This window comes from Pinus tabuliformis, chromosome 2_1 (genome assembly GCF_031772625.1).
Source record: "Pinus tabuliformis cultivar Carrire ecotype Pingquan chromosome 2_1, CPIR1, whole genome shotgun sequence".
NCBI classification, from domain to species: Eukaryota; Viridiplantae; Streptophyta; class Pinopsida; order Pinales; family Pinaceae; genus Pinus; species Pinus tabuliformis.
Window position 1 is genome coordinate 457,041,494 of NC_142299.1, and position 25,329 is coordinate 457,066,822.

General features: G+C 38.5%; 1 protein-coding gene across 2 annotated transcripts in view; it reads left to right on the top strand.

Annotated features, from left to right (window-relative positions):
- The window catches only part of LOC149200895 (protein TOPLESS-RELATED PROTEIN 2-like), a 51,547-nt gene extending 26,807 nt beyond the window's left edge, over nt 1-24,740 (top strand). The window contains exons 26-44 of one of the 2 annotated variants that reach the window (XM_089402813.1): nt 648-724; nt 830-1,214; nt 1,317-1,646; nt 1,793-1,874; nt 18,413-18,511; nt 18,619-18,722; nt 19,019-19,122; nt 19,309-19,417; nt 19,559-19,789; nt 19,900-20,175; nt 20,269-20,376; nt 20,650-20,800; nt 20,915-21,026; nt 21,314-21,441; nt 21,533-21,750; nt 22,127-22,258; nt 22,376-22,486; nt 23,984-24,139; nt 24,245-24,740. In XM_089402813.1, the coding sequence (XP_089258939.1) occupies nt 21,736-21,750; nt 22,127-22,258; nt 22,376-22,486; nt 23,984-24,139; nt 24,245-24,250 (420 nt within the window). In that variant the 5' untranslated portion in view covers nt 648-724; nt 830-1,214; nt 1,317-1,646; ... (10 more) ...; nt 21,314-21,441; nt 21,533-21,735 and the 3' untranslated portion in view covers nt 24,251-24,740. The other variant, XM_089402814.1, reaches the window with a different exon arrangement.
- Nucleotides 24,741-25,329: the final 589 nt, after the last annotated feature.

Below are 25,329 nucleotides of genomic sequence, written 5' to 3' on the forward strand. Positions count from 1 at the left end.
TCCCTAACTAGGGCAACTTGAAGTAGATCCAAGCCACCTGTAAACCACTCCAACAACCTCTAATTTCTTCTCTCCTACTATAGATGAATGCAACCTATCGTTGGTTGCTAATTAGGCTACATGGCCCTCCAAGAATCATAATTTCGTCCACCTAGAATACTTCAGAAATCTCGGCTTTTTAGAGAGATATTGCTTTTGTTTTCATGCTCATATGTTATCCTAAAAATTCACATCCTAGTCTCCCGTTCGCTGATCAAAACAACCCAAAAACTAAAAATAGTCCCAAAACCAACTTAACCAGACTTGATCCTTTCTCCTTCTTGGTTGCAGAGTCGACCTCCTATTTCGGTCTTCACATGAGAAATAAATGACTTGATTGGGTGAGGAATGAGGCTCCTCCTCAGTACTATTTATATCATTCCTTAGGGTGACGCCTAACATTCTCAAATGGTCTCTTCAAGTCAAGGCCGACTTGAAACTTAAGACAAATTCACCCACAAAATCACATAAAATACAAAATGGATTATCCCCCTTTATAGAAAAATGCTTAAAGTCAGGTATGTTTCACATTATGATTGATTGTTGCATTTAACTCTCCAGTTTAACTTGTATAATGATTCTAATATCTTATTATGTCTCTGTTGTAGATGCCTTGTTCTGGTGAGCATGATTAAGTGGAATACAAAATGGAAGGTCTATCTTTATATAGCAAAATCTAGACGAGGTATGTTTGCAATTATGAATAATTATTTGTTTTGAATTATGCTTGCCATTACTATTTGTGTCTTTATTTTAACCTTAGTCACACCACTTTTTTCCCTTTCAACAGAGGAGAGGACACTACAATAGAGATAATGTGCAAAGGGGAAGTTTGCAATTTTTTGTTTGTTGTTGTCTACATGATTTGTTTTTGTTGAAGTTCATGCCTTCAAACTCTTTAGTTTTATTTTTATTAGAATCTAATATTTTGTTGTGTATCTATTGCAGATGGCATGTTCCACTGAGCATGAATATATGAAATACAAAATGGACTCTCCCCTTTTATATAACAATCTCAAAGAAAGACTTGTTTCTTATTATGATTAATTATTGTGTACTCTTTAGTTTAACTTATATAACGATTCTAATAACGTATTGTGTATCTTTTGTAGATGGTTGGTTCTGATGAGCATGAGCAAGTGGATTACAAGAGAGTGTCCATCGTTATAAGGGAGGTGTGTTTCCATATATGAATAATTATTGGTTTTGAAATATGTTTAACATTACTAAATGTGTGTGTATTTTAACATTATTCAACCCACTTTTTCCCATTTCAGCGGAGGACAACACATTGCAGGAGAGATGATGTGCAAAGGGGATGTTTGTAAATTTTTCTTTGTTCTTGTCTGCATGTTTTGTTTTTTTGAGTTTGAGCATGGCCATGCTGTGTTGTACTCCTTTCCCTTTGTTTTGAATCTTTTTTCTTGTTTTTTGTAGTTTGGTCTTGGTTTCATTTGTTGGGTGTGTTGTACTCTTGCTTTGTTTTGTTTTTTTGTTTCTTTAATGTTTCTTGTAGTTTTGTCTCAGTTTCTTTTGTTGGGTGCGAAAATGGAAATGAACGAAACAGACAGAGAAAATAAAATTGAGGTTATTGCTTATAAATGAAGGTGAGTCAACATATATACATGCAATGCACTTCACTTAAAAAATACTAAAGTATCTTTTGCTAATTTATGGCTCCTTTTTTGTTATTCAAATTATTATGTTTTATGTATGCTTTGATAGTCAACTATATTGATTTTTTTCTATCTAGGGAACAACTAGAATTGTATTGTCTACAAAGGTCAAGTGGTGAAGATGCACTAGACATTCTACAAACATGGCACAGAGGATGGGTGAGGCATACTTTTCTCCTACACGATACTATTGTCCTTGAATACACTGAAATATTTGTTAGTTGCATAATGATTTATCATTTTGTCATGTATTCGAGGTGTTGAAGAAAATGTAACTAGGTTCCATCTTCATAATGACGCGATCTTTGTAAATGATGAAATAAAAAAAATAAAATTATTTTTGTATGCTTGCTCATGGGTTTCATGAGCAATAGGTTTACTTGTTAGTGGCTCCCATTGAAAGCCATAGGACTTATTATTGGGTCAAAGAGTCAATGTCATATGAAGAAGCTCTTCTTGAGTCAATGTTTACTGTATTCAAGTCTATAGAAATATGTAGAAGCCCCACAAAGACAAGCACAATCCCTCTTGAAGAAGTCGACCTCCAAAACGATATAAAAAGAAGTCATGTCGGCTCATATAAGGAGACACAACAATTCACTCTCTCATGTCGGCTTATTTGCATGACTAACCACTATAAATAGGCGTGTAAGATCCACATTACAGGTAGGTGCAGAACTCGGATTCCTCTATAATTTTCGGATGGGTACAGTGGAGTACAGGATCTCGGATACCTCTGCAACTTCGGTGGTAATTACAGTGGGTAATTACTGTAACAATCTTTGAGATTTCGTGTTATGTTGCTCAGACCTATCTCCTTGCAGTCTCGACATATCTATGATGATGAAGATCTCGGTACAAGGAGAGAACACAATCATTGTCTCGGCATACTAGACAGTCTCGACATATCTATGATGATGAAGACCTCAGTGCAGGGAGAAAACACAGTCATGGTCTCAATATATTTGTGATGAGGATATCTCATAGTGACACACTCTGTCTCGGCATACTTCTTGATGCAGTCATGATCTCAACATAGATTCAATTATGATCTCGGTATAGATATAGTCATGATATCGATGGAGCATAGATTCAATTATGATCTCGGTATAGATATAGTCACGATCCTGATGGAGACATAGTTACAGGGTGAAGATCTCAGTGCAACAGTAATAATCTCATTGTTATGATGAATATCTCAATGAAGGTGCAGTAATGATGACCTCGGTGAAGCAGCAGTGATGATGATGATCTTAGTAGTGACAAAGAAGAGGATTGGTGTCTTGGCCTTGGAGTGGCCTAATAGGTCAAGGGTCATGGTCTTGGTATTCGTCAATTCGAATCTTTATAAGAAGAATTTTGTGCGGGTTTTCCTCTCAAAGAGAGAGGTTTTGGCCCTGGCAAAAGGCCAACATATTATGTTCTTGTCTCTTTTGTTTTGGTAACTATTTGATGAATCGAGTAGACACATTTAATAATAACAAGTGAAGATTGTGCAAATAAGAAAAGTTTAAAATACCTCACAAATAGTTATGATGGAGAGAAGAATCTTACTAACTTAATTTGCCCTAGATTCTTCAACATGGTATCATAGCAAAGGTGCTAAAGTCAAAGAAAGGGCATAAAAGAGACGTTCAAGGATCAAGTTTTAAGAAGGGCATCAAAGCAAGTTGAAGGGCTTTTGTCTATATAATCAAGGAGACAGTCTACAACAACAAGACAATTTAGTCCTACAGTAAGACTGATTTGGATCATTATCTGAAGTTCTCGGATAGTTTACCTCAGGCTCAGATTCAGACTCCCTTCTGAAATCTTCAGATGGTGATTACAGACCTACAATTCGGGTATGATCACATTCTCCCACAGTTTGATAACTTATACTTAATCTCAGTCAAAATGAAGTCTCGATGCTAGTGCTCAGAACTCGGATCACAGTCAAAAGAAGAGAAGGCAAAAATAATTCAGTCTCTCTATTTAGTCTTAAAATAACCACGGTGCTAGCCACAAATTTGGTGTCATTACAATCTTTGTCATACCACAATGATTTCAATAACTAGTCTGGAGCAGTTTCGGTGCTTGGTGCTGGACAGTGCAAGAAGGTCTCAAAGGAGATTTTTGAAAAGGGATTTCAATTATTCATGCTAGGCAACTCAACCAAGGATCTACAATAAAATTACATCAACTTGAAGATCACCTAGAGGAAGCATCAGTGCATCTTCAACATGATCAAGGTGAAGATTCTATCTTCTCTTGCCAAGTAAGTATCTTTCATTCTATAATCAAGTTTGGTTAAATGACTTCATGTTTGCAAGGAGATCTATAAATTGGTTGGGTCATCGAAATTCCTTGCATAAGAAAGGAGGATAGATATAGTTCCCAGAGAGAGAAGTCATTGGTATCCATGAAAAAGTCTCTGAAGGTCAAGCATTGTTTGAATGCATGGAAAAGGATCAAGGGATTCATAGGATTCTTATGAAATCAGTCAAAGGTCCTCTCATCCCTATGTAGCAGGAGAGGAGACATAAAAGAGATATATGAAATGCTAGAATATATACTCTCTGAAATGCAATAAAGAAGGTCATATCACTTAGATCTGATTGAAGGTATCAAAGAATGGAGGAATATCTTAATGAGATCTCAATTGGGAGATCTGGGAGATGATAAGAAGATAATCATCATTGATCTAACTAATAACCAAGGTAACAAATGTCCATAAATAAGAAGGTTACCTCATTCAACAACTTGTGGTCTCTATGCTAGATAGAAAAAGACAAGTTGAAGGCAAAAGTGTTGAAGGTTAAAGGACTCAAACATTTGCAGAAAGGAAAGGGAAGTTTGGTCCTCAAGCAAGACAAAACAGTGCTATGGAAAAATTATGAAAAGAAAGCTCATATCGCCGGAAAGATAGAGGAAGCTGAAGAAAAGGACCAAGGAAAGAGGGAGTAACAAATCTCTACTATGATTAAGATGGTATCCCTCACAAAAGGGCCCTATCATAAGCTCCTAAAATCTTTTGTTATAGAATGATAATAAGATGCACCATGGCATCATGGAAGCATTAGAAACAAGAGCTCGTGACATCACCATGGGAATCATGAAGGACAAAATCCATGATGAAGGATAAAGCTCTGTGGAACCTCATTGGGCATTGAAGGAAAGGAAGAAGTCATCCAGGACAAGGTTGATCATACATAAAGTCAAAAAGGAAACATCTGCCCAGATTCTTTGATGGAATCCTCATCGGAGGATTCACTAATCTATAGAGGAAGCAAGTGTTTCATCAGAAACTTCAGCTTGTGAAATTCATGGATGATGTTATGATGACATGAGAAATGAAGTAGATCAAGGGATTGAAAACACTTCAATCAAAGAAGTTGTTGGAAGAAGCTTAGATGACCTAAAGGTAAAATGAGGTATGTATGCTTGTATTTAATATTATAAAGTCATGTCGTATGGTTGCAGGTAACATGGATCACTACTTCTATCTTGAGAAGCATGATCAAGGGAAAGGGATCTCCTCCTTTGAAAGGATGCAGAAAGGCATAAGTCACACTGGATGAAATCAACATAATATGTCCTCATATGAAGTATGAGGTGGTTGACTACAATTAAGAAACTTTGATTGAAGGCTCCTGGGAATGGAATGTGTGAGGAAGGAAGAGATCGTGAGATATGGAACCATGATGAAGGAAATCAACATCCAAAGGACCAAGAAGATTTGACTAGGAAATCTCTCGGAAAGATATGAAGACTCCGATGAAAGTCTGAAAAAGATGGAGACCCTTGAAAATGGATATCTTTGGGAGATGTGTCAACATGTATGCAGGATGTTGATACCTACAGAAAGATGTCATGATAAAAAGCCATCTCGAAAGGTATGATTTGATTCAATGTTATGTTTTGATTTCTTGAATAATATCTGGATGAGTTCATCCAGGGCTATTGGCACAAGAGTTGTAAGTACAAGTACAACTAGCATTCATGTGGTGGATGGAAATTCTTGAACGAAACAAGATGAGGAAGAAGTAGTTGTTAATCAAGGTTATCAATGATGTCAATATTGCATTGTTGAAGATGGAAACCCTAGCCTTGACCTATGGAGAAACCCTTGTCCTAGTTAATGCAAACTCTAGGAGCCCTTACCTTGACCAGCCCTAGGTCTATGTTAGATAGCCCCTTGCCCTATTGAAACCCTAGGCATTAGCCCTAAAGATATAAGTGTGATGAAACCCTATACCCTATATCTATACCTTAGCATAATGCTCATATTGACCTAAAAGCATAAATAAATGCATGTTAATGTCATGTCCTACCCTTTGCCCTAATGTCACATCCAAATACTATTTCATAAATCCCTAATCCCAATAAGCTCGAAGGCCTAAAAAATAAAATGTCTTAATCCTAGAATATGAAACCCTAACCCTAGACTATAAAAACCTTGCGATATATAATCCTAATAAGCCAAAATCCCTATCACATTCTAATACTTTTATAAAAGTCCTTTATAAAATTTCCTTGATACGTTATGCACATACTTTTGCTCTATTCCTAAAAGTGAAAATAAATACAAATAAAAACTATCTACCATGCTTATTGTGACGGCCCCTCATTAATTATAATTAAAAATCACATTGCCGGAGCATTTCCTAAACTACGATATTAAAATCTCAACCCAACGATATTTAACCTAAGTCGGCTTCATCCACATACAAGTCGACTCCATTATAAGTTGCGTCACTTCAAAAAGCAACGTATTAGCTATAAATATATGGCTTGAATTATTTCCATTTCAGATCATTAAAAATCGGTCAAATTAACTGAGATAGTCGCAGATAAAAAGAAGTCGAGCAAAGGAGATATAAAAGGGGACAGTCTAAAGCGAGAACACATAGAAATTAGTCAACACCTCATAAACTCACTTAAAAACATCGGATCTATTCAGACTTATTTAACACTACAGTGCAAAGTTATTACAGACATGCGTTTTTTCCTTGTCATAGATGTTCAAACAAATACGTATTCTTTTGTTGGACGAAGTCTTACAGTTGGGACGAGAAAGAGGCGGCGAATCTTGTCATCTTAATATTGGATGAGTGTTAGTCTTGTCGGGGTCGTATTTCCACTAGTGGACGAGTTATCACTGGTACGAGACCACAGTGACTCTCTTGAGCATGTACCTTTCTTGAAGGGTCGATTCCTTGTATGGAGGGCGTATCTTTCTTATGACTGAAGTTGTCGCTCATTAACTCAATTTTTGAGCTTGGTTGAAGGCATATCGTTGGATTTCTTATGCAGTGATGGTGTTGCGCTAAGAGAAGTTACTTCCTAGTATCTTTAATTGCTAAACTGTTAAAATTGGCAACTAGGGCCAAACTCCATGTGGGTCATATTATTTATGGCAGCTGATATTTTTATTGGATCCCTCTCATTGAGAGGTGTAGGATTGATCTAAAGATCATCTGATTCTGATAAGTATTTATGAAGTTATGAATTTATTTATGTTATGGACAAATTGTTAAGTCGGCCAGCAACTTATGTAGGCTTAGAAGCCCAACAGTCATGTCTATTCAACCTCTACGTTTTAGTATAAATAGAAGAGGACTTCAAGTCATTTCTACACACTTGGATCTCTTCCTCTCTCTACTTGTCTTTGGGTTTTAGTAGGAGGAGAGATCCTAAGGAAAAGCTAGAAAAGCCGGAAAGCTGGATAAGCCAGAACTGCCAGAAAAGCTGGAATAGTCGGAAAAGTTGGAACTGCCGGAAAAGCTGAAAAAGCCGGAACTACCAGAAAAGCTGGAAAAGCCAGAATTGCCGAAAATGTCGGAATTGCCGAAAAAGCCGGAACTACTGGGAACTGCCGAAACAGCCGGAGCATCTGTCTCCGAAGGAAGGCAACATGATGTATGAGATAATGTGCAGCATAATAAGCAGCATGATGATATGAGCATGGGTAGCATAATAGGCAGGAAGATGTATGAGATAATGGGTAGCATAATAAGCAACATGATGATATGAGCATGGGCAGCATAATGATGCATGATGATATGAGTATGGGCAGCATGATGTATGAGATCATGGGCAGCATAATAAGCAGCATGATGATATGAGCATGGGCAACATAATGATGAATGAGATCATAAGCATGGGCAACTTGATGATGAATAAGACCACGGAAGTTGCAGCATGAAGATGAGAGCAGCTCAGTGATCAAGGTTCAACAAATGTGATAGTACAACAAGGTGTCACACGGTAATGTGCAGCAAATAGACGAGATGCAGCACTATGATAGGTGAACGAGTCACCTTAGAGAATCAGTTGAAGCAATATGTCCTCAACTGATCTCATGCCAATATCAAAAGTCAAAGTGATTATTGTAAATTTACTATTTCTCTCACTTTCTCTGCTGAACTTTGAAGAACATAAAAGAAGAATTGATCAAGGGTTTCCCCACATTGTGGTGTTTGTCCCTGGCTAGCACCACATCTTGTGTCCTCTTGTCTTGGCTTGTCTTCTGCGATTTATACTTCTGTTCTATCTACAATTTACTTTATGCTGATGTGATTGTTAATGTGGAAAAGAAATTGAAATAAATTGCTCTAGCATAGAACATACCTAAAATTAACTTAAACACTCAACCAAGTGGACCTACGCTCTTCTATGTTTTTGGGTCTTCACCTATAGTAGTCAAGTCTACTTCTGGGTTGCATATAACAAGTTTACTGTTCCTTGGAAATCTATGTTGTTACTTCTCTGGTTGTGACTGTGTATGATGGACAACGATACACATGGACTTGTAAGTATTAAGATTTTGTAGAAGAAAGCATGTTGAAGTAGACTTATTGAAGGAATTTGTAGAAGATTGAGTGTGCAAACCTATTGAAGACCCCTTTGGAGCATTGTCTTGAAGATCTCTCTGAAACATAATTTGAGACTTGGTTGAAGATTGTTTTTGGACCAGACATTGGAGCCGGTGATGACACCTTCTAAGAGATCAAGGTTGTCATTGATAATGTGACATGGAGACTACAGTGAAGACTAAGCGAATATTGACAAGGCTCGTTGAAGAAGACATTGGGAGTTGTGAAGTATAACCAAATACATTTTGACGAAGTGAAGCTGAGGGTTGGAGCCTTGAAAAGACAAGGTTGGTGCCTTGAAGGATAGGGTTGGAGCCCTAGAGGATCAGAGTCCTCAAGAAACTAGGTTGGAGCCTAAACCAGATATAGGGTTGGAGCCCTTGAGGTTGGTGCCTCAAAATTGACAAGGTTGGAGCCTTGGAAGTCCAAGTCGGTACTTGGCAAATACAGGTTGGAGCCTGGGATATTGAAGATCAGTGTCTTCATCTAGGGTTGGGGCCCCCTCTCAGTGTTTCCAACTATTGGTTTCAGAGCCATTACCTTCACTCAAAGCCTAACAGCTTGAAGGTAGATCCTTAGAACACAAATGGCAAAGACAAGAAAGAAAGCCTCCAATCCTCTTAAACATGTCTCTTGCTCAACCTTGAAAACTGAAGACGGTCAAATTGGGAAGGTTCCATTGTTCAATGGAAAATTTGATGTAAAGGTAAGAATGAGAAATTTCTTAATGGCTCAAGGTGTTGGAGTATGGGAATCAGTGATTACTGATAACACAATGGACGATGAATCCAAGGAGTACAATACAAGAGCAATGATGGAAATTTTGAATGGGCTACCCAATTCTATAAAGGCCAATTTGGAAAAATGTTCATCAGCAAAAGATATATGGGACAAACTTCATAACCTTCACTCAAAAGGAGCATTGACAATGACCTCTAGTTAAGAAGATGATGGAAAGCAAGATGGAAATTCAAAACCCATCAAGGACACTGAAAATAAGAATGATCAAGAAACAACACATAGAGACTCTAGGAGGGTTGCCGCCTATCACTGTTTCAAGTCACTTCTGCTACAATGAACATGGGCTAATCCAATCTACTCCTCTAGGTTGGCCAATACTTGAGCTAACAATCTTCCTTCTTGTAGTCACTTTTTTCCATCAAAATGTTGCACATTAGGCTTCAACAACTTCTTCCAACTTCAGCTTTCAAACTCTGTTTATGACTGCTTGTCAAGTGTTACACTTGGACATCTACATGGTGCCCTCCATCAATCCAAATATGCCCAATCTGACAAACCAATATCTACTATGAAATCTGCTCCTAGGAAAGGGCTTCTACCCACAAATCAAGCCCAAACACTTGGCTTCCACAGGCTGCTAACAAATCTGATCCAACATCGTCAATACTTGACCCAACACAAGTCAAAAACTATGGTAAACATACCTCTAGTCTAGTGTTATATTGTTGTAGTCACTGTGATCTGGTTAAGGCTTCCTATGGCTCCATGTCAGCGCCTCTTTTCCACCTCAAAGCTCCTTCTCTGGCTACTACACCTCACTGTTAAAAGTCCTTCAACAACAAACTTGGGCTATTCAAACTGCTCCCTTGACCTCTTTTTTTCCTTCAAAGATTAGTCCTAATTACCCCTTCTTATGCACTTCTAACAGTCCTCAAATTCCTTTTCAAGTGACTATACTTGGGGCTTGGAGCAAGCCACTATAACCCTCCCAAAACTGTTCTTTTGGTTGCTCCAAATACTGTCCTAAACTAGGACACCAATCCTGCACTTTTCCTCCTTGTAGACATCCACTTTTGCTCTCCAAAACCCTTGGATTTGAGCGAGACTTTTTAAGGAACTCATCCCTAACTAAGGAAACCTAAAGTAGATCCAACTCACTTGCAAACCACACCAACAACCTCTAATTTCTTCTCTCCTACTGTAGATGAATGTGGCCTATCCTTGGCTGCTAAGTAGGCTACTTGGCCCTCCAAGAATCATAATTTCATCCACCTGCAATACTTTAGAAATCTCAATCTGTTAGAGAGAGATTGCTTATGTTTTCATGCTCATATTTCGTCCTAAAAGGTTGTGGCCTAGTCTCAACTGACTGCCTTTACCTTCATAACCACAACCCAAAACAATCCCAAAACCAACCCTAACCAGAATTGATCCTTTCTCCTTCTTGGTTGTGGACTCGGCCTCCTATTTTAGTCTTCACATGAGAAATAAGTGACTTGATTGGGTGAGGAATGAGGCTCCTCCTCACTCCTATTTATATCATTCCTTAGGGTGACGTCTAACATTCTCAAATGGTCTCCTTGAGTCCAGGCTGACTTGAAACTTAAGACAAATTCACCCACATAATCACATAAAACTTATTTTCTCTCAACCCACAAGGCCTCTCTTGGTGCTACAAGCGGCCCCTTGTTCCTTTACGGGTGCCCTACAATCTCCAAGTGCCAAGTGTCCAAATCCATACACGGTTTCACACGCACAAGCCTGGGTGCAAATCCCACACCATTGGTTTCTTAGCCAACAAGTGACTTTGTGGTGCCAATTCCTCCACAACCCTATAGCCTAGGGTTTGGAGTACCTCCCAAGTTACTAATCCCACCACTCCCTCTTAGCGAGGGAGGTACTTCAAACACTAGGATGTCTCCATCATCATCACGCTATAGCATAGGGTTTGGAGTACCTCCCAAGTAGCCAATCTCAACACTCCTCTTAGCGAGGGAGGTACTTCCAACAGTAGGATGTCTCCATCATCATCACTGATGGCACTAGCCCATCTGGCGTTTGCCACTGCAGCATACTCTGTAGAGTGAACCACGCTATCTCAATAGTTCCTCTGCCTCATCTCATCTCAACCTAAAGATCTCAACACTTCCATAGGGGTTGCTCCCTTTGAAGCTAGACTCCCTTTGAATAGGCACGATATCCATTGGCTCAACCTGTTAATCATATCGTGTCCTACAAGGTCAGTCTGAGTTGTGGTCGAACACAGCTAGCATCATTGCAACTTAGTCCTGCAGACACTCATCCTCTTGGGGTAAACACAACACGTGCACATCCCTCCAATCTCGGATTTGCAACATCACTGCCCAAAGAAGAAACTAGCCTGCCAACATGTCCTTCATCACATGAAGGAATCTCGATCATACCAATCGCGTCCATGCTAAAGCAATCCTAGAGTTGTCCTAACGATCAATGGCAAGTCATAGGAAGTCCATGATCACTATTAAATAATCTTCCCTTCAACAAATTGTTGTCCACCAATCCACCAGAACTCCTAACCAATCTTGTTGCCAAGCCAGTCAAGACCACATCTAAGACTAAAACATTTGTTCCATGATCTAGACAATCTCAACTCCCTTTGAGTTGCTTCACTATGCACACTTTGATTCACTTGGCCTTCAAAGTAGTTCTGATAACACAAATAAAAACACATCACACAAGTTGACACACTTATTTTTCTTAAGAGACCCAACAGGGAAAACCTGCTTTCTTGATGTGGCTATTTTATTGATTGTTCTTGGAGCAATTGAATCTATTACAAAGCAATTCGTCTCTCTTGAGAAAGCATTCTGCTTCTCACACAATTCTCTGCTAATGCAACTGATCTTAGCCTGCCTTGATCACCTCTTGATCTCGGTTCCTGCACACAATTCTTCCTCTGTTGCCTCCTTGACTTGCTTTGCAAACCTTGTCATCTTGCTTCAATTCTGCTCCTCCTTCCTTACGCACTTGAGCCCCTTATTCCTTGCGCTGATCTCCTATTTCCTAGTGCACTTTTGGCCCTATTTCTTAGCACACTTGAGCTCCTATTTTTAAGGACCCCATCTCCACAGAACTAGTGCACAACCAATTCTTCTAAATTCTAGCGCACATATGCCTCCTATTCTTTAGGACACAATTCCTATGCTCCACAATCAAGGCTCTCTCACACTAACTCTTGAGCTCTGTCTTGTCACAAACCTTTGTGCACAAAATAATGTGATTTATGTGTGTGTTCATCCTCTCTTTATAGGTGAACTTGATCCATGCAAGGATGCCCAACTTAATTTAGAACTCGAGCTCTGATAGCGAGTTAACTAAGAGTGTTACTCTCTCCTTCCAATCATCACTGGAGTTGTTAACTCGTGCTCTCTTCAATCAACATTGGAGATCTAACTCGTGCTTCATTCAATCTTGATTGAAGACTAACTTATTCTAACTGAACTGCTAACTACCACCTCGCTCTGTAGTCAAACTGATGAAGACTTCTCTTTAACTGAAGCTCCAACTCTATGCATGCTAACTTGATGATTATTCCAGTAAAGTGGAAATAACTCATCCTAACTGAAGTCTAACTCATGAGGACAATTCGAGGTCTTCACTGGCTAAGGCACAAGGCAAAAGACCTTGCTTGCTACATTTTCAATAGATTGGAAAAGCTATTGTATGTAACTGCCAGCCTGTGTGATGTTGCAAAAATATGCATTGAATTCCTAGACCGAAAAGTGCGAAGACTGATAAATTTCATACCCAACAGAATCTCTTTCTTATCAGATAATTTCCCAAGCTATCTCACCTAACCCCTGTCACAAGTTCTCAGAGTAAGTCTGCTTGATTTTCTATTCCAAAAGCTCTCTAGAGAGCGGGCTTCCACCATGGGAATTCAATGTGTTTTGGTCTAAATTCTAACTGAAATAATTAAAGGGCATTTGTTGGTGTGTAATAAGTTATATTTACTACAATCCATCTTGATTGTTTGCAGTTTGCTGCAACAATGTTTTGATCTCCTTGGTTGTAACATCTTCCTATGTGGATTGTTCCGCTCGAAAATCTAGTGCAAATCCATTGAGAAGGTTATGATTGTAACATCTTCCTGCGTGGATTGCTCTACTTGAAATACATCTAGTGCAAATCCATTGAGAAGCTTATGATTGCTTAATTTTAGATTAACATCAAGACCAAGTCCATCCAGAGCCTTATGTGGATAGAAGCAATCCTGACTTTTTCAAACAAAACATGTGAATGTTTAGGGCCTTTCCTTCTCTTATGCTTACCTCCACATGGATCAAATTGTGAGAATCTCTCTATTGTGCCTATTGTATCTCTTGGCACTCAACCGACCTGCAATTGGATAGTAGTCCACTAGAACTTACAAGAGGCTCATCTTGCTCATAGCCATGACAAGAGTAAGGTCCTATGGTTGATATTTGGTAGCTTGGGAGTTTCTCCAAGCCCTAAGGTTCAGGGTTTGGAGGTTGGAGTGCCGCAAAAGTGTTTTGTGGGCTTGGAACCCAAGTTTGGAGTTTTGTACCCATCAATGTGGGGCCAAAACCAAGAGGAGGTTGTGTGATTTGACACATGGAGGTGTTAGAGGACCCTTAGAGGAGAAAGGGGCAACGAAAATCACTTTAATTGGAGCTCTAGAAGTGGAGATATTATTTTTTCTATGTGGTTATAAGTCAATTTGGCACATTGAGCAGGCCGACTGTTATGAAACCAGCTCACAAAAAGCTAGAAAAGATAGATGAACGCCTTAGAATTCAACCTCTTCGAGGGGGCAACCTCCTTTACATTACACAAATGAACAATTCTTAGATGATACAAATGACAAGACCTCCTTTCTATATATAGGAGTCTAAGGGGTCATAATATAATCAAAGCTGACATAAATATAATAATATAAGGGCACAATAATAACAATAGTGGGCTTCTATGGGGCACAATAATAACAATATGGGGACTACATGGGCACATCAATATAATAAGGGGGTTGTACTAATAACAATAAGGGGTTACTCTAGTAGTATAGGGACCTAACATGCCCCTCTCCTTCAAAAAACGTTATCCTCAACGCTTGAGTAGTTCTTGATGCTTCTGTATAAAATTATTGTCCTCCCATGTGGAATCTTCAGCGGGTAAGTTTTTCCACTTGATGAGATACTCTGAAATTGATCGATTTTGTAGCTTTCAGGTTCTTGTTTCTGTGACTGCTCCAGGTTCCAATATGATTTTTCCTTCCTTGTCAAGTTTTGGCAATATTGCTTGAACTGGGATCTTCTGCAACTTTTGAATGAGTGGCCACACTTCTTCATCCTTCTTCCATTCATCCCTTGCTTCGTTTATCCAATTTGGTTGGATAATAGAAATAGCATAAAACAATGCTTCCACATCCTCATCCATTCTTGAGAGTGCATCTGCAACAAAATTTTGCTTCCCTTTTCTATAGATGATGTCAAAGTCATAACCCAACATATTTGTGACCCATTTTTTCTGTTCTTCTGAAGATAATATTTGTTCTAAAAAGTATTTAAGAATATCATGATCCATTTTTACCTTGAAGTGTCTGCCCATTGGGTAAGGTCGTCGTTTCTTAAGTGCATGTAGTATTGCCAACATTTCCTTATCATAAATAGCTTGCTTGAGATGTAGTCGTAAAAATACCCAATCACCTACATCAAATTTTTTTTCACTGCGATGTTGATCTAGCTGTTGTTTCATTCGATTTTGCACGAAAGTGGTGTTATCCTTTAAAAGTTGGAGAACTTGTTGTTGATGCTCGATGGATCTTTCACTGCTTGAACCTTTTTCTTCTTGATATGTCCTTCTATATTGAGAGTTTGAGGAGTGGTAATTTCTTCCAATGCTTTACAGGATATGGTCGGATTCATGTCTTGATGCTTGATGTAATTTTTCACTTCTTGAACATTTTTCTTCTTGATAGTTTGAGGAGTGGTAATTCCGGCCAATGCATTACAAGAAATGTTTGGATTCATTTCTTCTTTCTCGATGTGATCTTTCACTTCTTGAACATTTTTCTTCTTGATATGTCCTTCTATATTGATAGTTTGAGGAGTGGTAATTCCAGCCAATGCATTACAAGATATGGTTGGATTCATTTCTTCTTTCTTGATGTTATCTTTCACTTCTTGAACCTTTTTCTTCTTGATATGTCCTTCTATCTGGAGAGTTTGAGGAGTGGTAATTCTTGCCAATGCTTCACAAGATATGGTCAGATTCATTTCTTCTTTCTCTGGGGTTGGGCCCTGGCATATATCCTCTTCTTTTGATGTTTCTTGATTCTTTTCTTCCTCCTCTTCACACTCTATGTAAAATAATTTCTTCTCAGCACACTTATGACCTTTAGTGCATTTTCTATCACAATTGTAACAAAACCCTTTTCCTCTTTTTTCTTCCAATTGTTGTGGTGTAACCCTTGTAGGTTGTGGAAGGCTAGGAGAAACAACAATTCTATCTTTATAGTTGTGAGGGGTAGAATTCCTTGTTGCCATAATTTTGCTTTCCACTTTGTAACAAAGCCCTTTTTCTCTTTTTTCTTCCAATTGTTGTGGCGTTGCTCTAAAGATGGTGTTGCTCTTTGTATTCTCATAATGTGCTATAATTTCCTCCGTGAAAATTGACCACGTAACAAGTTGTTTACGAGAACAAAGCCCTTTATACCATAAAAATTGATCTTGTTCTAAATATGAAGATGCAATACATACCTTTTGTAATAGTGGTACACCATGTAGATCAAAATATTTCTCCATCTGCAGTATCCAATTTACCGGATCCTTGCCATCAAAATTCCTCATCTCACTTTTTCTTGATTTTAGGAGCTCGATCTTGAAATGACTATAACTCTGTAATTTCAGTTATTCCAGTTCTGAAATTGTGACCTGCAGTAGTCCTCTGTGTCCTCTTTCCAATGCCACCAGTCTGATCAAAATTGGATTCTCCAAGAAAGAGTTACGCACAATCTCCCAAGATGACCTGATTATATACCTTTTCAGAAGAGCGAACTTGTATGAAGTGCCACGTGTCACCGTTTTTTATCTTCGGATCTAAAAAATATACACAGGAAACTACAACCCGTCCTCTTTCTGTAACTTCTTACAAAATTGTAATTTGATGCTCAAAACAAAAGTTATGAGGATTTTCCCTAGGTCACTTGTTTGGAATGTAATTCGGGAGTCTGCGAAAAGGCCAACTTCCTCAGATAATATCTCCACAAATATAGCGCTAAAAGCTCTGAAATTCGGACCCGAGGTTTAGAACGATTTCAGCCCAAATGGGTTTTTCTTTAAGCGTCTGAAACGTCACAGAAAAAACGTGATAGCAAAAATTCCATGATGACCTGTTTGGAGCAGCGAAACCCTAGAATCCAAAGCTCTGATACCAAATGTTATGTAATCAGCTCACAAAAAGATAGAAAAGATAGATGAACGCCTTAGAATTCAGCCTCTTCGAGGGGGAAATCTCCTTACATTACACAAATGAATAATTCTTAGATGATACAAATGACAAGACCTCCTTTCTATATATAGGAGTCTAAGGGGTCATAATATAATTAGAGCCGACAAAACTATAATAATATACGGGCACAATAATAACAATAGTGGGCTTTTATGGGGTACAATAATAACAATATGGGGACTACATGGGCACAACAATATAATAATGGGATTGTACTACTAACAATAAGGGGTTACACTAGTAGTATAGGGACCTAACACCGGCTTAGGGTTAGAATGTGCCCAAGTTAATGTCTGATGGAGCGACATGTGAGAGTATAAATAAAGAAGTCAAATTGGAGCTCTAGAAGTGGAGATATTATTTTTTCTTTGTGGTTGTAAGTCAATTTGGCACATTGAGCAGGTTGACTTAGGGTTAGAATGTGCCCAAGTTAATGTGTGATGGAGCGACATGCGAGAGTATAAATAAAGAAGACTCGGAGGCTATTCCCATCACATCCATGTGCTAACCAAGATAGCGACAACCAGGACATGCTGGCGGCCACACAACCTCGGTTGTTATGTTATTGGTTGGGGATGGATCTACTCAAAGGGCATAGTGAAGAATAATTATCATTAATTGATGCCCTGAAGAAAGAAAATAATTATCCCATTAGGTTTCCCCTAAGCACTTGCATAAGGTGCAAGAGAAAGGGAGCAGGATGAGGTGGTGGTGCGACTATGTGTCCTAATCAGAGCACTTACATAAGGTGCAAGCGAAAGGGAGCGAGATGAGATGGCAGGCCACTACGTGTCCCAATCGGGGGCAAGGGTTGTGCAGGGGTGCAACCCACCAAACTGACGTGGCCCAAATATAGAACCCATATGTCTTACCCCAGAACATTTCTAAGGGCACCAGCAAAAAAAATTCGAGTGAAAAGGAGTGAGATCACGCATTCCATAAAGGGGATATGTGGTTGGGCCCGCACCATTGTTGTGGTGCTATTGGGTCAGGCACTAGCCACTTGTCAAGTTAGCACACCGAAGTTCACTCAGAAGTTTAAAGCGGGAGTCAAATGTTAAGCGTCAGGAGGTAAGCTAGTGGGATGACGTAAGTCACTCCATGCGGCGATACACACCATCCTATTGGTGGAGAAGGGTCCTGTCGGCCATGTTGGCCCGACGCCATGACTCCATAAGAGATTAAGAGGGTCGACAATTTGCAAGCGTGACGGTTGACAATTTGCATGCGTGTCGGGATGATGTGGGAGTGGTTGCGGTGGTAGCAAGGAGTTGGTTGTGGTAGAGCCATACAACCCCACCATCCACGTAAACCCAGTAAGTGAAACTCGGCGGGAAGTAAAAGGGGCGCCTTTGGCAGTGCACCTGAAGGGATGGCGTGGGTCGGCTGCGTGGCCTGCATTTGTGTTATAGGTGTTGTGTTTTCCAAGCATATAGTTCACATATATTCTTATACTGCAGCAGGTGATTTGAGACAACATCTAGAGGGTTGCTTACATGCTTAAAGGCCAACCTGTACATTCTTTGTAGGTGTGTAAAATAAAGTTTATATTCAAAGTATAATTTATTAACATTGATCTAATTTAAACAGATTGACACACAAGCTGGTGGTGTGAATGATATTGCTTTTTTACACCCTAGCTACCAACGCTTCATAATAATCACATGTTGGGATGATAAGTTCATCAAGGTAATCTACTTTATCATATGTGTGATGACTCATTCTAATAGTTGTTTATTTATCTGTTTATGAAATTTTTAAAAAGAAAAGGAAAACAATATTGTCTATGCTTGTAGGTGTGGGATGCAGTAACTGGTTGAAAGCAGTACACATTTGAAGGCCATGGAGCAGCTATATGTTCTGTTTGTCCTCACCAGTAAGAAAATATGAAAATATTCAGGTACTTTGTTCCTTGATACTGAAGATTTTATGTGAATTGCAGTTGACGAATATTATATTCTAGTTGTTTTGAAATTACATTGCATATTATATTTTTGTTTGATGTTTGGCTTCTTGTGAATTTTTGGCCATATGACAAATACTTTATTGCACTAAAGATGGATTATGATTCTTTGTTTGTATGTAGTTTATTTTTCTATAGCTATTGATTGGAAGATCAAAGCCTAGTTGTTGTTTATTTATCTGTATATGAAATTTCAAAAAAGAAAAGGAAAACAATATTGTCTATGCTTGTAGGTGTGGGATGCAGTAACTGGTTGAAAGCAGTACACATTTGAAGGCCATGAAGCAGCTATATGTTCTGTTTGTCCTCACCAGTAAGAAAATAAGAAAATATTCAGGTACTTTGTTCCTTGATACTAAAGATTTTATGTGAATTGCAGTTGACGAATATTATATTCTAGTTGTTTTGAAGTTACATTGCATATTATATTTTTGTTTGATGTTTGGTTTCTTGTGAATTTTTGGCCATATAACAAATACTTTATTGCACTAAAGATGGATTATGATTCTTTGTTTGTATGTAGTTTGTTTTTTCTACCTCTATTGATTGGAAGATCAAAGCCTAGTTGTATGATCATGCGGGATCTAGGGTGGACTATAATGCTCTGGGCCTCATAGTGCTGATGGAACAAGGTAAAATGTTAACTTGGAATGGTGTTTAGTTTGTAAAGTGTCTTCATGTGGATCTGAGTTTTACTTTCTCCAATTTTCTATATTTTCTCTGTCAAGTCCATGTCCTTTCTGAAGTATATAATCATCTGTATTTTTTGTTAGGCTTTCTCCTGTGGAACAAGTAAAGATGGTGATTCATACCTGGTTGAGTGGAATGAAAGTGAGGGAACAATCAAGCGGACATATTCTGCTTTTAGGAAGTGTTCCTTAGGTATTGTGCAATTTGATACAACCAGGAATAGGTTCTTGGCAGCTGGTGAGGAATTTCAAATAAAGTTCTGGGACATGGATAACGCCAACATCCTGACAACAATTGATGTTGAGGGTAGTTCGGTAAGAAGTAATTTTTGGAGATGAGATTGGTTTATTTTTAGAGTTTGAAAACATTATTTTAAGTTTCTTGATCACATCTCAATGTATAATCTTGCTTTATTTCCAAAAAGCTCCAGGCTAGTCCCCACCTTGCTATTGGTGGTCACAATGAATGACAATGACATAAAGATGTTACCCAACACAGAAGGATTTCGCTTAATTTGCATGCTGGAGACCACCAGGGTGCCACCGGATATTACCCTTTGAAGGAACGAGGGTGCCACTAGAGACAATGGCAACAAAGAATGAATGACATTAGCATAAAGATCTTACCCAACGTAGAGGGATTTCGCTTAATTTGCATGTTGGAGACCACCAGGGTGCCACTAGAGACAATGGCAACAAAGGTAAATTGTTTCGTCCATGCACATTTACTGTGTACATGCACTGCTAATTAATGTTAAAGTTTAAACTCTAACTAGATCATTTTTACGATGCAGCCTCCAATTGTGAATGCCATGCCTCCTGCAGTCACTGCTTCTGGTTCCCTTCGCAGTGCTATAGAAAGTTCGGAAAGACTTCCACCTGCATTATCAATGACCATTTTTGTAAGAGCTTCTCCTAGAATTATTTCTTTAGGATCTAGAAGATTGGTCCAACATTATTCAATATAGTTTGTTACATATATCTTATCATTTTCTAAACTTTCACTCATGAGTCCAGATATTGTTGCTTTGAAGTTTTCATATAGCATAGGATTCTGTTGTCTCCCCTTTCACATGCTCTATTAGCCATTATTTTGGCATATCTTGAATAGAAATAAGATGATATGATCAATGAATTCTAACAATTATCTGACACTGGAGACAACATGTGTGCAGAGTAGTATAGACAGACAGTTGGACCCCAGATGTTAAACGAAGGCTTCTAGATGAGGTCACAGAGAAGAGCAAGAACTGGAAATTGACTGAGATCACTGATTCGGGTCAGTGTAGGTCTCTCAGGTTGCCTGACAGAATGCATGCGAGCAAGGTATGCAATCACCCTCTATTACAGAAAACACTAAAGGTTGACATACTTTACTTTTTTATGTTCTACAAATTCTATCGATATTGATCCAAACAAGTAATATGCTATTTCATGCAGGTGTAAAACTGATACACCAATTCTGGTGTTTTTGTCTTAGCACTGACATCCAGTGCTCTCCATAAGTTATGGAAATTGCCGCGGAGTGACCGGAATCCATCCATCTGGAAAGGTGGGGTTCTTTAGTAGTTGTTGTTTGCTTCTTTTTTATTCACCCGAAAGGTCGACCCGTTAAAAACAACGCAGAAAGAAGACATTTTGTTTTGGTACAATTACTAGATGTAGATATCTTTCCATGGAGAGATTCTACTGCCTGTGACTTTTGGACTGTAAAGCCGTAGTTATCGCAATTGGGAGAACAGAATAGAGAAAACACTTTTGAATAGGCATCCAAACTGGGCAGCCTACCTTTCTAATCTTCTTGTTAATTCTGTTTTACCTGGCTTCTTCTGTTGCTAGGTTTGAGGCTCCTTCATGGTGAATGACTTCTGTTGAGAGGCTCCTGTTGAAATGTTCTGTCTATAGGCTTATGGCAAGAGTTTAAAGATTATATGTTTACTGTTTACAGGTTTTTGCTATGGCTTGTGGTAAGAGTTTATAGATTATCTGTTTACTGTTTACAGGTTTTTGCTATGGCTTGTGGTAAGAGTTTATAGATTATCTGTTTACTGTTTACAGGTTTCTGACAAAAGGGGTAAGGGCCTACGGTTCCTAGTTACATGCTTCTGGCAAAAGGTGAAGGCTTCCGGATTCCTTCTGGCTAATGGCTTCTGGTGGACTTGGTGATGAAGGCTGAAGGTAAAAGCTAAAGGGGAATACGAACCATTTGTTGGATATATCGCCTTTGGTCTGCTTCCGGTGGCAAGGTCTCCTTATTCAATATGATGACATTTAAGGTAAGAGAGCCTTTTACCTAAAGAACAGTGTCACTTTAATGTTTCCGATGATATATATAATTTCAGTTTTGGTACATTGGTCTGCTTAGGGTTTATTCTCTAATGTCTCACCTTCAACTTTCAAATTATGTGGGTAACTTTTAATATGTGGGTAATGGGGTTCAGTTACTCTATAAGGTTCTTGTGTAATGTTTCAATCCAAAGGCTCCCAATTTATCTAATTTGCTGGTTTCGTGGGATAATTAGGTAACTTTTAAATTATGTGGGTAATGGGGTTCAGTTACTTTGTAAGGTTCTTGTGTAATGTTCAATCCAAAGGCTCCTAATTTATCTAAATCACTGGTTTCATGGGATGCTAATTAGTGATTCATTGCAGGTCATGACAACTTTTATGCATGCCACCTCCTGCTGCAGCCACTTTCTGGCTTTCCACCATCTGGACAATAACATCATTGCAATTGGCTTGGAGGATTCATCCATTCAAATATACAATGTTCGAGTTGATGAGGTGCTGCTTGTGAATATCTCTTTCAATCCTTATCATTTTTCATTTTTTCTTCATTGTGCCCTTTTACCAAAACTCACCTTTAAGTGGCATGCTCTGAACTAGCTGCAATTTTTACAGGTAAAAGCAAAGCTCAAGGGCCACCAAAAGAAAATCACAGGCCTGGCTTTTTCACCTGGGCCTTTTCACATGTTTTTGAATGTGTTGGTACCTTCTGGAGCTGATGCCCAGGTATATGGTTTCTTTTATTTATTAAATATAGTCTGACTCCGTGATGTTCATGTACTCACAACCACGTATTTTGGCAATTATATCCCGGGGGCATAGATGGGTGGGACAAGCTAAAGTCAAAAGTTGTACCAGTACAACCAGGAAGATCGTCACCACCAGTGGGGATACAAGAGTACAATTTCATAATAATCAAATTCACTTCTTGGTTGTGCATGAGAGCCCAAGTTAAACAACAATTAGTTAGACCACGTGATATACATAGTTACTGCCACATGACTTCCACTAATGCAATGCATATAGTAGCTAGACACGAGAACAAGGACAACGTTAATATAAAGGTACACAATCCATAAAAATAAAAAATAAAAAAATGGGAATGGATGTTACAACCATGTAAATGTAATTTGTTAACAAGTTAACAAAGCAATAGCGACAAGTGGTTTAAAAAAACAAAATATCATAGAATAAAATGGATAGCCGATGAACCAAAAACAAACAAAATATCATAGAATAAAATGGATAGCCGATGAACCAAAAACAAAATGACAGTCAATTGAGCTCTTAAAGATGACCCTCGTGATGTCCGGCCGTAAGCAGATGAGAAATTCGAGTGAAGAGAAGATTTGGAATGGAACTCATCATCCTTGGAACAATTCATTATAGAGGCCTGGAGAGTGAAGAATAGGACAGTTGTCTCGGTAAACATGAAACGTCATGATGTCAAGTCAAGGTTGTATTTTAACTCTCTTTTCATTGACTTTACTTCTAAACAATATTCTCCCACCTGAATATTAAAAATAATAATAAACTAAAAAAACTTCAACAATTTTACCTGGAAAATAATAAAAATTCCAACAAGATTTAAAAAAAATTCAGTCCACCACTCCCACCTGAACTACTAATACTCCTTTTTCCCAACTCAACCCTTGATTTTTAACTATGATGTTTCTTTCCTCCCACGATGCTCTCAGTCAATTCTTTCATTCTGGAAGCTGCTTTTCCATTCCTCCGTCGTAATTAGAAGCTATATATGATGCTCTCAGTCAAAGACCATGTTTAACTTTGCTATATATGATGCTTTCAAGTTGGAAAATTGGAGCGCTTGTGCTATGTAGGTACTTGCAAGCAGTGTTGAAACTAAACATAGACAATAATATAATGTCACTTACCTTCTGTATCTGAATGGATGACCTTGTTACTTGGTTGCATTTGCAGTGGTCTCCTCATGATCCCCTATCTACTGCTATTTCAAGTGCCATATACTCATGTGACAGCGTCCTAGTTTATGCGAGCTTTTGGGCTTCTGTGATAGTGCAGTTGGAGTGTTTGATGCAGAATATCCGCTCCTATTTCAAGTTACATATACTTATGTGACAACGTCCTAGTTTATGCAAGCTTCTGTGATAGTGTGTTTGATGCAGAATATCTGCTCCTATTTTATCTGTTTGATGCAGAATATCTGCGTCCTAGTTTATGCAGTTGGAGTGTTTGATGCAGAATATCTGCTCCTATTTCAAGTGCCTTATACTCATGCGACAGCGTCCTAGTTTATGCGAGCTTCTGTTAAAGTGCAGTTGGAGTGTTTGTTGCAGGAAGCTTGAGGCCTTACTGCCCCATTGCACCTTCTGCATATTTACCATTGGGAATGAACAGGTAAATGGGCTCTTTCATTCTGTCATGGTTCATATATCTATTTTTTAGATTTGGATTTTGACCATGCATATTATGATTTAATTTATTGTTTGGTTATTTATTCAGCAGTAATGCCGTCGGTGCATCACATCCATCCGAACCGAATCAATTTGCTCTTGGAAAAACAGATGGAGTTCATGTTATTGAGCCTTCATAGTAAAAAGGGAAATGGGGTTGTTTGGTTATTTGTTCAGCAGTAATGCCGTCGTTGCATCACATCCATCCGAACCGAGTCAATTTGCTCTTGGAAAAACAGATGGAGTTCATGTTATTGAGCTTTCAGAGTAAGAAGGGAAATCGGGTGTTGGACCTCCTCCAAATAATGGGACTGCCGGATTAAATCCATCATTAAATAACCAAGGTTCGGCACCACTCTCAAGGTAGTTCAATGGAAACATAAGAACAATTTGAAGTGCACTCTTTATTTACAAGAATACCATGAATAATGGGAACGTATTGTAAGTGAGACATTCTACCAAGATTGTAATTTTCATCCGATATTGTTCAGCAAACATAAACGATATGTAAATGAAAATAAGTATCTAGGTGCAATCCTGGGTCATGTAAAAATTAAAAGACTGCCATTGGAGCATAATTTATGAATTTTTCTGTGTCTATTTTTGAAACCCTTCCTTCAGACGACAAAACCTGGTTTATGCATAAACTTTGTCAGGCTCGGGAATATTATATGTTTATTATCTGAATCAGCGTTTTTGGGTTGAATACTATTAGAACTGAGATTGAAGTAATTAAATTGAGAAAACATTAATTATGCATGAGTTTCCGCAATTGACTCAACGATGGCTTTTTATGGTGCAGTTGACTCATCACTGGGTTGAATACTATTAGAACTGAGATTGAAGTAATTAAATTGAGAAAACATTAATTATGCATGAGTTTCCGCAATTGACTCAACGATGGCTTTTTATGGTGCAGTTGACTCATCACTTTTTGGCATGTGCTTTAATTTTCGTGGCCAAGTCGTCACTTTTTAGGGTAAACATATTGTTTCTGAGTCAATCTGGCATGGCGAAGTCGTCACTTTTATGGTAAACATATTGTTTTGCAATTGACTCCAGGGACTTTCTTGTTTGATGACACTATTGTTTAGATATTTAAAGGAAAAAATTTCAATGGGTGATAATGCTCAT